General features: G+C 33.3%; 1 protein-coding gene across 2 annotated transcripts in view; it reads left to right on the top strand.

Annotated features, from left to right (window-relative positions):
* The first annotated feature begins 6734 nt into the window (after positions 1–6734).
* LOC126691621 (adenine DNA glycosylase) overlaps positions 6735–13163 on the top strand; it is a 29289-nt gene continuing 22860 nt past the window's right edge. The window contains exons 1-4 of one of the 2 annotated variants that reach the window (XM_050386668.1): positions 6735–7333; positions 7551–7610; positions 10588–10707; positions 10773–10900. In XM_050386668.1, the coding sequence (XP_050242625.1) occupies positions 6830–7333; positions 7551–7610; positions 10588–10707; positions 10773–10900 (812 nt within the window). In that variant the 5' untranslated portion in view covers positions 6735–6829. The remainder of the gene's footprint in view (positions 7334–7550; positions 7611–10587; positions 10708–10772; positions 10901–13163) is intronic. The other variant, XM_050386677.1, reaches the window with a different exon arrangement.

Below are 13163 nucleotides of genomic sequence, written 5' to 3'. Positions count from 1 at the left end.
TTGTCTTATCCTGATCAATTATCTTGCATTAAATATAAGTTTGTCCAACATATTATTGAAGATTTGTATGGAAGTTTTAGAAAGTGTCCTCGAATAATCCCCATTTATTCCGAGATTATTCCTCTAAGGCTCGAAACTTAAATTGACACTATTAGTTCGGTAGAGGTATTTCACCACAGGTGATTTACCATCGGACTCATAATGATGCACCTTTTTAATCCGTAGTCCGAGGTATATGCCTTTTATAGAGGCTTTCATCTAGAGATTACGTGTTGGGCTTGTTCTTACCAATGGCCCAATATTATTTGGGCCTTGTAAATTTGTTATTTAGGCTTTTACAAACCATCTCCCTACAGATATCTACCATCATTCTTACTTGACATAATTATGCAATTCTTCTAACCTCGTGTATATATGTGAAATATATTATAATTTTAGGTTGTGATGTAGCCCTTTAAAATTAAATGATATATTGGTTAAAATTTATAGTCCGCCACATCCAATTTCACAATTTTTTGGTGTATGAGTTGGCAATGTAAGTGGTGTCACATAAGGCGAAAATTGTCTAATACTAATAGTGGCACAAGTCAAAAAATGAGGTGTATAATTAATTGTGTCTATAGAATTATTAAAATTTAAAGGGAGGATGTTCCAAAAATGAAAAATTCCATGTAAAATGTAGTACAAATGAAATAAGGCATTATAATTAATTGTGTTTATCCCACATTGGTTGTGTGTGTCTAGTGCCTGCTGTTTATAACCCCAGTCTACAACTACAAAGGTTAGGCCTTTTTGTAGTTGCACTCTGGTTATGTAATATATTATAAACTCGATTAAAAAAACTAGTATTACTATTTTTGTGTGTATTCTAATAAGTATTATTGTTTACTAAAAAAAAAATGGATGTTTATCCCACATTAGTTGTGTGTGTCTAGTGTCCACTGTTTATAACCCCAGTCTACAACTATAAAAGTTAGGTCAAATACTAATATTACTATTTTCATGTATGTTCTAATAAGTATTACTGTTTACTAAAACAAAAATAATAATAAAAGAAATGAGGAAAAAAAAATAATAATAACTAGTCACTAACCTATGCGATGCACGGAATAGTTTAAGAAAATTACATATATGATTAGAAAATGAATAAAATAAAATAAAAATGCCTAATCTATTTAAATTCAACTACATATTAAAGGGATATTATTCTCAGTAATTTCATGCTTTATAAATCTATCAACAAAATTAACAAAATATATTATATACATTTACGCAATTAAATTTATAAAATCAATGAGGCTAAGTTTAAACTTCATATAGTTAGGATGATTGCTATAACAACATATACTATTCAGAAAGGAACTTACTTGTTCCTTATGAAAAGAATGATACAAATAGAAATATGAACAAAAAAAAGAGTTGTAGGCCATAAGAATAAAGAGATTACAAATAATAAAAAATAATTATTAAAAAATCTAAAATATGTGAGTTATAAAAAATTATAAGTATGTAGTTATAGCAATATAAATAAATTATAAATTCTAATAGTCACATATTAGAATTTAACTCTGTTGAAATCAACAATTTGCATGCAGATCTCTTTTTCTTTTTTTGCCAAAACAATATATGTCATGTTCATGATGTGAATAATGAAATATGTTAATTTGGTGCTATTGTGTAGATTTAAAGAAGTAATAAAATTTAACAAAGCAAATAACAATTAATATGTATATTCATAATCAGCTGTGAGAAAGTATAGGTAAGCAGTCGAAGAAATTGTGAGAAGGACCATTTTTGGAAGATGATTTATTTAGTTTTTCTTCTATTTGAAATAGCTGACTTGTAGGCTCTTTTGATTACTATAACAAAAGGAAAAAAAAAAAAAAAAAAAGAAGCGATACCTTCTACCAAGAGTTTAAAGTAAAAATTGTGTGCTTTGTTATAAGTAGCATTTATGTTCTTTTACTTATCTAATCAAAAGTTTCAAATGTGTGTACTTTAATACACCATTGAACTTAAAGTGACTAACAATAATGCTAGTGGTGTGGATCCTGATTTGGCTAAATTTTGTTTCAAAGCTGGCAAAAAACAGAGAACTCCACAAATACCGAAAACTTGAATGATAGACAGCACAAACCAAATTATAAAAATAGGTGCAGGGAAACAAAACACAATTAGTGAAAACAGAAAATGCTCTAAACCACAAACTATATTTTTGAAACTGATTTGAATTTCAAATGAGTAATTACAAAAGCATCAGTATGTAGATTTTCAATTTTCCTTTGTTTCTATATGTCTTTAGTACCAACTTGCATTAGTATGTAGCTTTTCAATTTTCCTTTGTTTCAATATGTCTTTAGTACCAACCTTCATGACTCTTTTACAATTTTTTGCTATCTATATAACCAAACTTAGTCATTGATAACATATCATTGATATACGGTTTACTTGTTGCATTATTTAACCAAAAAAAAAATCATTAAAAATAGTGACTATAATAAAATCAATAGAACTACTAAATACTTTTCTTAATAGGAATTGTTACTCATGTCATCTAGCTAACACTTCCATTTAAATTATCATCTCCAATCATCCTTTGAAATCTCATGGTTACCTTTGCTTCTTCCTTAGTAGGATTGCACAAATTTATTATCCCACCAACATCCATATTAAGACACACAGTAAACAAAAGCAAACATACAAAACACGTAATCTTCCATGTAGTTGTTTAATTTCTCTAAACAAATGCCAAGTTAATGTTAGAGTCTCAAATTCAATTAGTAAACACTTTGATACACCCCTGTTCCAAACTTAAACACGCAACCAATTCTACCAATACATGTAACCCTACATAACTCATGTTTGTGTCCATAACTCACAACTTTCTTGGCCCTAAAACCCATCTCAACAATTTGCATTAAACAATCACCGCCCAGAAAAATTATCTATTATTAGCAAAATTTTCCCATAATCTCTATCTAAAAGATGCTTCCACCATTACCATGTATTTCCAAATAAGTTCCCACGCAACTTGTAGGCTTACTAATCAACAATTAGCTATTTGCATATATCATTGAATACTTTCAACCTAGCAACTATGATGACACATAAATCGTAAGAAATCCTACCTAATTATGTTGCTATTTGAGGAAGTACAGATAGACAGATCTTGTGTGACTTCCATGGAGAACTTCTCTACTACAGTGCTAGCATTCTTCAAAATGGGCTTCCAAATTCTTAGATGTGTCTGTAACATGAACATTACTCTCAATAGGTGAGTAAACAAAGCATCATAAACAATAAACTATATGCAAAGTACATAAGATATAGAAAACTAACCATGGCATTGAGATTGACCTCAATCCTGAATTCGAATCTGCCACAAACATCACTGCCAGTTATTTTTCACAACAAAAGTTTCAAATTGAAAGCTTTAAAGGTCCAATGGAAGAACAAATTTTTCAATTTATTTATTATAAAGAAGAAGAAAACGGTACCAATTTAATAGGACAAATCACTACTTGTAATTTGGAAAGCAAAAAATAACAAATTATACTTCACTAACTCATTTATCCTAAAATTTTCAAACACATGCTAACAAATAGATATTGATATAAAATATTCACCTTGTAACATAATTTAATAAGTCTCAAACACACAGCTTTAATAGCTTTAAATGAATTTGTCATAGTTGTATTTAAGCTATGGCTCAAGCAATAAGAGGCAACAAATATTATTCCATAAAAAACTATTCTCTTCTTGTCTAATAATGTTTAGGAGGGTTGTCGCCTTGAATTCAACTAAATTCTTTCAATTCCATCAGTCATAGCACAGACCATGTTGGCATGAAAAGAAACAAAAAATAATCCGAACAACAATAGAGGACTTTCATAGAACAGACATTTTTTTTACCAAGCATAAATCAATTGCACTCAATTTTCATAGAGTAAGAAATGTAAATATTTTGTACTCTGAATGGCATAATGGATTTTGCATAGTGACCTTGCCTAATCATATCAAAATATGCCCAAAGGGTCCAAAAGCTAAGACAATATTTAAATTTAAAGCTTTCACCCTTGACCATAACACTGCTTGCTTTATAAATCAATTTGCTTTATTCAAATGAAAATCCCAAGTTAACATATAGCACAATCTTATAGTCGTTTGATTTAGATTTAGAAAGCATTTATTCTATTGCAATGATCATTATAACTTATTCAACAAATTTTAACACCTTTAAATTTAAAGCAACAAAATTAAACAACAATTAATTTGCATTTGTCAAATGACTACACTACAACATTCAAGCTTCAACTACAGAATTTAACAGTGATCAAGGATAAACCATCTAAATCTAAGAAACAAAGCCAAAACCATTAAAAAAAAAACTAAAACTAAAACACATAGGTTTGCCACCGTACCCTAACCCAAATTCCTTTATCAACACAAAATCCTCCAATCTAAGCATGCTCAACATCAAAGAGTCCCACACATTTGAGGAAGACTATCAAACCAACACCAAAAAACCCTTTCAATTATACCTCCACCTTTTTTGCTTCTTGGTGTTGTAGATGTCTTCTATCATGCTCTGCTTTTCTCATCATTCAACCTTAATTAAAACCAATAACTGAAATAAGTAAATAAAAAAAAAAACCCAAAATAACAAAACCTGAATAATATTTAACACAAATTTTTGTTGTTAACATCTTTTGTCAATAGGTCTCCATGGCAATATAAAATCTCTCAATATTAATTTGTTGACAAACTATGGAAAAATATATTGAAACCATTATCAATAGTAGTTGTTTCACTTTGTAAACAGTTGACATACACTCTTGATCAAATTTAAGAGTGTTTTATGAACTTGTTTTGAGTAACTCAAGCTAGCTTGATCTCATGGCTTCCATCATAAACTATAATAACCACTACTTGCTGGGAAAAAAAACCCATGGCTTAAAGCCCTTTTTTCTTTTATTTAAATATTGCTTAAAGATTTTTAAATTTCAAAAGTGGTGTTTCCCTAACTACCCAACACTATCATTACATCCCATAGGGAATTCCATTAAGTTAAAGACATATTTTTGCAATCCTACTAAGAAAATCAAAATGCTCCCTGTCAGCAGAACAATTAACAACAATAAGAATCCAAGTTTCAACCAACATAAACTTTAGGAAACTTGCATCAAATACCAATAGGTGTATTATTCTAACAAAAAGTCACATATCCATATCCGAAAATTTATTATAGCCGTCAGTAGCAACCCAAAGATAAGAAAAGAGACACACCTATTAAATTGGGCTATAAAAAAAACCAAACAACACCCAATTTAAACAGCTATGTAGAGAAGAAACATTTAATGATTGCTACAAAAAATCATGAGCTAAAGCTGAAAGTTCAATCCAAAAGTCCTCCATAAATAGGAATAGAGTATGGAAAAAACAAATAGATGAAGTCTGATTTATCTCTAATTCCAACAAAACGATAACAATGCCATACAAACATATTTTGCAGCAACTTTAAATGAGAATGAATTTCATTGTTACAACATGGTAGGAAAAAAAAAAGATTTTAATTTCATTAAGAAATTCTATCAAACACTTAGGGTGATGGGGAGGATTTTAACAAAACAGACATAAAATTTTTACCAAACCTTTAATTTTCATTGATTCTAATTTCTTTGGGACATTTTGTCAAACACTTAGGGTTGGCCTATTTTCACAAAGGATACCAATTCTTATATCATTCTCTCAACCATTATACCAGCAAAAACATGAGAGAGAATTACAGAGAGAAAAAGCAAGAAAGCTGGTGAATTTGTCAAACAAATTGGATTTTGAATAACATATGAAAGACTTTGTATGTTTTGAATAAAAGGAAGATCATCTATATATAAAATAAAATAAAAAAGAGAATAATCAAATAAGATAGCCAAATTGGATTGCAAACATATATTATTAAATAGAATAATATAATTAAGAAATAAAAACTCACCTGGAGAGGATATGGATTTTGAACGAAGGGTATTGATTCATGGTGATGGGCTGGCCTTTCTTTTACAAAGGATATTGGTTTGAACGACAAAAGAAGGCTTGGAATGAAGGAAGAGAAGGGAAAAAGATTGGAGGTAGGGTAATGTGTATGTAGAGAGAGGCATGGAGGAAATTGTGTGTTTGAAGAAGGAGATGGGATTGCGTGAAGAAGAAGAGAGGGAGTTTGAGACAAAATTTGCTAAATAGACTAATTTTAGGAAATATTTCGGTGAATAGTATGCGCATCAAAGTATTTGGTTAGTTAGACTGATTTTAGAACTCAAGTTCTAGCCCAAAAACACATGGAACTCAAGTTTGTTAAGCTCGAGTTCCATGTGGTTTTATTTTATTTTTATTTTTTTTAATTCCATGTTAGATTTATGTTGGGATTTTTGGGCTGGAACTCGAGTTTATTAGTCTAACTAACTAAATACTTTGACGCGCATATTATTCACCGAAATATTTTCTAAAATTAGTCTATTTAGCAAATTTTGCTGAGAGTTTGATGAGTTTGTGTTACTATGTTTGCGTTTAAGGGGGAGAGTGATTTTTTTTTTTTTTTTTTTTTTAATAATAATGCCGGTCTTTTTTTAGTCTTAGAAAAGTTTTTTTTTTTGCTTTTATGTTTTTTTTTTTTTAATATTGCACTGACATGGTAAATTGTGGGATTTCGGTTTTATATACTCATAGATAAAGAAAATGAGGAATTGTTGCGGGGTGTGGGCTTTAACAATTCGAGGGGCTCAGTCCACCTTGGCCCGCATTGTGGTGTCCTCCTTCGCCGAGAAGTTGGTCTTTAATGCGTCGATTTGAATTTGCTAAGGTTGCCTCTCCTTCTCCTAGTCCTAGCGCTTCAGCTTCAAAGGAAAGTGGGTTTTGCCTTTGCTTCTCAACCATGGAAGGAAACAAGAAGCAGAAACAAAAGAAGACTAATAATGGTAAAGTAGTTGTTGAAAGGCCACGACGTTCAGTCAGGCTACAAGCAAAGACACCAACACAGAAACAAAAAGCAAAAGAAGAAGAAGAAGATATAGAAGATATTGTTAAGTGGGGTTTCAGCGGAGACGAAACACAGAAGATTAGAGAATCTTTGTTGGAGTGGTATGACCAGAACAAGAGGGACCTCCCATGGCGGTATACAAATACAGCAGAATCAGAAGAAGAAGAGACAAAAAGGGCTTATGGGGTTTGGGTTTCGGAAGTAATGCTTCAGCAAACAAGAGTTCAGACTGTCATTCAATACTACAACCGTTGGATGGAGAAATGGCCCACCCTTCAACACCTATCTCTAGCTTCTCTTGAGGTTATTATTAATAATTAGTAATTTGGGTTTTGTTTGTTTGGTCTAATTCAATTGTTATAATGTGGGGGGATTTGAACCCTGTTGGAAACAAACATGAGGTGTTAGTTTAGCTATGAGACTCGTGGCTGTTTTGTTTTGTTGATTCTTAGGGAAAACGTGATGTGAACTCTTTTAAGTTTTAAGAGTTAAATGTTGGTTCATTTGTTTTGGTTTGCAGGAGGTCAATGAAATGTGGGCTGGTTTGGGATACTACCGCCGAGCACGTTTTTTGCTTGAGGTGCACTCATCTTATCTATCATTTTCCTATCAATATTGTTTTTATATATGCATATAATATTATAAACTACACTATCAATACTATTCTAATGGGATTTGCTGAATTTCTGTTCAATAGCTATGACTATGATTGCCTTCTTAACTAAAACAAAGACTCTTAATACACCTGTATGCTATAAAATACATATGATATAAGCCGAATTCTACCAGCAAATGGCAGTCTCTTGGCTCCCTGAAAGTTGATCCTACCAGATACTTTCGCCACTAGAGGTCTACAATCAATAGAATTCAATTTGCAATGAGAGAGAGAAACTCCATCAAGTCATCAGCGAAACATAATTAGGTACTTCATTGGAAGCTTCCCTTCCTTAAATTGTATGGTACTTAAAATTTGAGCTTTCAACATAGGAGTGACATTGGCACAGAAAATCTCACTCTTTTTAGGATTTGTAGCTAGACTAGATAGCTTTTGGAACTTTGTGAGAAGATCATTTACAAGCTGAAAAGAAGACTTATCAGTTGCACTAAACACCATCAAGTCATCAGCAAAACATAATTGTGTTAGCTTTATACTTAAACACTTTGGGTGAAATTTGAATTACCTTGGACAGCCAGCTACATTAATTGAGAGAGAACTTCAGCGCAATAACAAACAAATGCGGGGATAGGTGACCCCCTTTGGTACCGGAAAAGTATGGAGCAAATCAAACTTATCCGATATGATGAATGAGGGAAGGTTGGATGTATATATTTTTATATTTTCTGGGTTATATGGAATAAGAAATCACTCAAGAATTAGAAGGATAGATAAACTCACTACTAAAGCAAACCCAAAGGGATAGAGATATCACCATCTAAAGGAATTTAGCTAAGGATACATAACTGAATTGGCTCACAACTCAATGTGATACAAATTATCACCACCCAAAGAGATACAGAAACCAAACTCGCCACCCAAAGGAATCCACCCAAGGAATAAGAGTTAATTTAGAAGAAATCAATATTCTAAAGCACAAAGCTATATAAACTCTTCTTCTTTTTTTGAGAGCCAAAAGCTATATAAACTCAAATACACACTTTGATTTATTTATTTCAGCCAAATGGCTTACATAATATTTTAGAACAGCTCTCTACGCATAGGAGAATGAAAATAGCGATTAATAACATTACATTTTCAAAATCTTGACTCATGGAAACTAGATACATAATAAAAGACTTGTCTACTCAAGAGAACTAAAACATAAAAGCTGAATATTCCCTAGAAACCCCAATTAAATGCTATTTGACTTCTTGGACAAAATAACCTATTATTCTTCAAATATCTTCTGAAATGGTGGCAAAATTCATTCAAAATAATGGCCTTATTTACTGAGCTTGAAAATCAACTTGGTTGGACTTATGAAACTAATTGGATTGTGATGTAGGCTTATTTGGACACTCCTCATGCCACCGTGCTTGTGGATGCCGTTTTACTCCAGTTATAAAATCCCTAAACCCTTCTCCCATCAATCAGCACCCCAATAGTCCAAGAATGCTGTTCACAGCACCAGAGCAGGCTCTGATTTTTTCTCTTTCTCACCATAATTTGAGGCCAAATCCTTTTCTAATCCTCTTGAAATCCAAAGTCCCTACTTTTACCTAGATTTTTCCACCACAAAACCCTAACCCCAACCATCTTAAAACCCCTAAAATGGACTACTTCCACAGAAATCTTGCAATTTTAAAACTTCAAAATGATATTTGCCCTAAAGTTTGCAATCAAATAACAAACAACCTGATGCAGGCAGTGGGTCAACCTCTGTTTTATTTATTTTTAAGTGGTGGGGGCCGTTTTGTAATTTTCTAATTTCTGTACATGGGCTATACCAATGGTCCATTAGTTCATATTTGGGTTCTATTTAAGTTTAGTTATTTAGTTTGGGTTTAGTAATAAAGCCCAAGGAGTACAACTCCAAGTCTTATTAGGAGTTTAAATAAAGTCCTATATCCACTAGGAATAGGTATTAGTCTTCTGTTTGAAGGGTTTAATACTTTCTAGTTTCTATTGAAGAGAATAATAAAATTTCAGATTTCTAGAGAAGCTATGAAGCTTGTTACAGTTTGTGTGATGCACATCCTTCTTTGAGGTGTCCCCAGGTGTGATACTTAGGAAGTCTAGATGCCTAAAACTAAAAGAACCCTTCCATCCATCAAATAGCCCCACATAACTCTGAAACAGCCTGATACTGTTCACATCACTGGAATAGCAACATAAATTTTGGATTTCTCCTTTGTTTCATCCTCAAATCCTACTATTCCTTCCCTCCATTGGAAACTCTATAATCCTTATTATTTTCCAACCTCTTTCCTACCAAAAAAAAAACCAAACACTAATTCCTCAAAATTCAGCTGTCCTATCACTGCCAAGATCTGACCTAGAAATTTTAAATGTAATTTTTCTTTGTTCTCCCTTGTCCTAAGTCACAACCCTAGAAGCATCATGTTGCTGTTTTCGCCTAAGTCCTGTTACTTTAGATCTTCAAAACCTCAACTTTTCCCCCTGAATTTAGTTCCTGAGCTCTTTTTCCTAGCCACTTGCAAAACTTGCAACTCAAATAAGGCAGGTGCCAAAATCAGTAGATAACTAATCAGATTCATCTCTCAACTGATATGAATTGAATGACATATGGTGCCTTTGACTATCTTCTGTTATCTAGTACATTGTGTCTCTTAGACATCACAAAGTGACTGGAATACCTTCCCAGTGGGCTGACACAATACTCATGTTCTCCTTAAGAATTTAGGTTTTGTGGTGAAGGCCTTTGGACACTTGAAAATGTCAATGAAAGGTTCTGTATTTCATCTCACTGACAAGAAAGTTGAAGTCTCCTATATCTCAAAAGGATAAAAAAAGAAGAAGAGGAAGAAGAGAGTCACATACTTATCTTGATAGTAAACTGTGTCCTAATGCGCTCCGTCCATTTTGTTTTTGTTGTTAGGGAGCTAGGATGATTGTTGCAAAAGGAAGTGGATTTCCTAAAACAGTTTCTGCACTGAAAAAGATTCAAGGAATTGGAGACTATACTGCTGGAGCTATTGCTTCAATAGCATTTAAGGAGGTGAGTAGCTTCTGGAATATTTTGTTTAATCAACATGAAGCATTTTTCAAGGAATACTATATCAGGTGGTACCTGTGGTTGATGGGAATGTGATACGGGTGATTGCTAGACTAAGGGCTATTTCTGCAAATCCAAAAGACTCCGTTACTGTCAAGAAATTATGGTGGGCTGTCATGACTCCAACAACTTTTCTGTTAGTTTTTATATTTTATTATGGAACTAGATTTATTGTAATTGTTTTAGATACTATTTTACTTACGTTTTTCATTTGTCCAATCTATAATATTTTGTCATTGGACTTATTGTTTTCTATTGTTTAAGAAACAAACATATTATTAGTTTGTCTCTACAACAATTTGATTAAACTTTCAGCAAGTTATGTTTTAGCTTGTAAACTGAAGGCTTTGAAAGGTGATTTGAAGCATTGGAATAAGCATGTGTTTGGGGATGTGGCTTTTAGGATGAAATGTCTTTTGACTTAGTTGTTGGAGCTTGATATGAGAGAAAAGCTGCAAGTTTTGTCTCTAGTAGATAGATCTAGAAGAACTGTGATCAGAGCTGATATAGAGCATTTAGCTTCTTTGGAGGAAATTTCTTGGAGGCAAAAATCCAAGGTCTTGTTCATAAAAGAGGGGGATAATAATTCTCGGTTTTTCCATAGGTTGGCTAACTCACACAGGTGAACCAATCAAATTAGGGGAGTGGAGGTTGAAGGTGTGCTTTATGGATGACAGGGAAGTTCAGGCTCAGGTGGTAGAATTTTATAAGAATCTATATCAAGAGCCTGAATCTTAGAGACCTACTATTGATGGCTTGGAATTTGCTTGCTTGGATGAATCTGAGAGACTATCTTTAGAGAGGGAGTTTGATAAGGAGGAGATTCTTGCAGTTTTAAAGGAGGTTGAAGGTGATAAGGCACTTGGGCTAGATGGTTTTACTATGGGTTTTTTTCCAAAAGTGTTGGAGTGTGGTAGAAGAAGATGTTATGGCTTTTTTTTGGGGATTTTCATAGAACTTGCATCTTTGAAAAATCCCTTAATGCCACTTTCTTATGTCTGATTCCTAAGAAGACCAATGCTATTAACATTAAGGACTTTCGTCCTATTAGCCTTGTGGGTAGTTTGTACAAGCTACTATCAGAAGTGTTGGCACATATGCTTTGTTGTGTTTTGGATAAACTTATATCTAATTCTCAGAACTCTTGGTGGGGGGAGACAGATTCTTGATTACATTCTCATTGCTAATGAATGTCTGGATAGTAGAATGAAGAGTGGTATTCCAGGTGTGATTGTTAAGTTGGATATTGAGAAGGCTTATGATCATGTGAATTGGGATGCTTTGTTTTATCTCATGGAGATGATGGGTTTTGGAGAGAAGTGAGGGAGGTGGATGAAGTTTTGTGTTTCTACAGTCGATTTTTAGTTCTTGTTAATGGCTATCTAGTGGGTTTTTTTGGTAGTACTTGGGGCCTTCGCCAAGGGGACTCTTTTTCCTATTGGTGATGGAAGTTTTGATTATGCTGTTGAAAAGAACAAAATAGGGAGGCTTTTTTAGGGGTTTTCAAGCGAATTCCCGTTCACAAGGAGATTTGCATATTTCTCATCTTCTTTTCGCTGATGACGCTATCCTTTTTTGTAATGCAACTAGGGAACAACTTTTATATATTTGGATGGTGATGATATTCTTTGAGGCTATCACAGGCTTGAAAGTTAATATTGGTAAGAGTGAGATTGTTCCAGTGGGGGTGGTAGGGAGTTTGGATACTTTGGCTAGTGTCTTAGGTTGCAATGCTGGTAGGCTGCCCATGATTTACTTGGGTATGTGTCGTGGAGCTCATTTTAAGGATCCATCAATTTGGAATCCTATTATAGAAAAAATGGAGAAGAAGTTTTCTGATTGGAAACGTTTATATTTGTCGAAAGGGGGTAGATTAACTTTATTGAAAAGTATCTTTTCAAGCCTTTCCACCTTTTTTTTATCCTTGTTTACTATCCCTCCAGCTGTGGTGGATAGATTAGAAAGAATCCAAAGAAATTTCCTGTGGGGGAGTTCTGAGGAAGCTTTCAAATATCCACTTATTGCTTGGAATAAGGTGTGTTGGCCAATTGAAACAGGAGGTTTGGGTTGTTTAATCAAGCCCTGTTTGGAAAATGGCTATGGCGTTTTGGAAGTGAAACCAATCATTTATTGCGTCAGGTTATAGCTACCAAGTATGGAGAGTCTAGTGAAGGTTGGTGCACCAGAGTTAGTAGAGGTGCTTAGGGATGTGGAATGTGGAAGAATATTAGGAAAGGTGCTGAGAATTTCTTTGGTCATGTGTTTTATGTGGCGGAAGAGGGTTTTCGTATTCAATTCTGGTATGATCTTTGGTGTGGGCACATTCCCTTAAAGGATCTTTACCCTTATCTTTTCTCTTGTGCTATAGGTAAAGAAGCTTGGATTTCTGAGTTGATTAG

Source organism: Quercus robur, chromosome 1 (assembly GCF_932294415.1).
Source record: "Quercus robur chromosome 1, dhQueRobu3.1, whole genome shotgun sequence".
NCBI lineage: Eukaryota > Viridiplantae > Streptophyta > Magnoliopsida > Fagales > Fagaceae > Quercus > Quercus robur.
The sequence above is the reverse complement of the archived record's forward strand: the minus strand, read 5'-3'. Positions and strand labels throughout refer to the sequence as shown.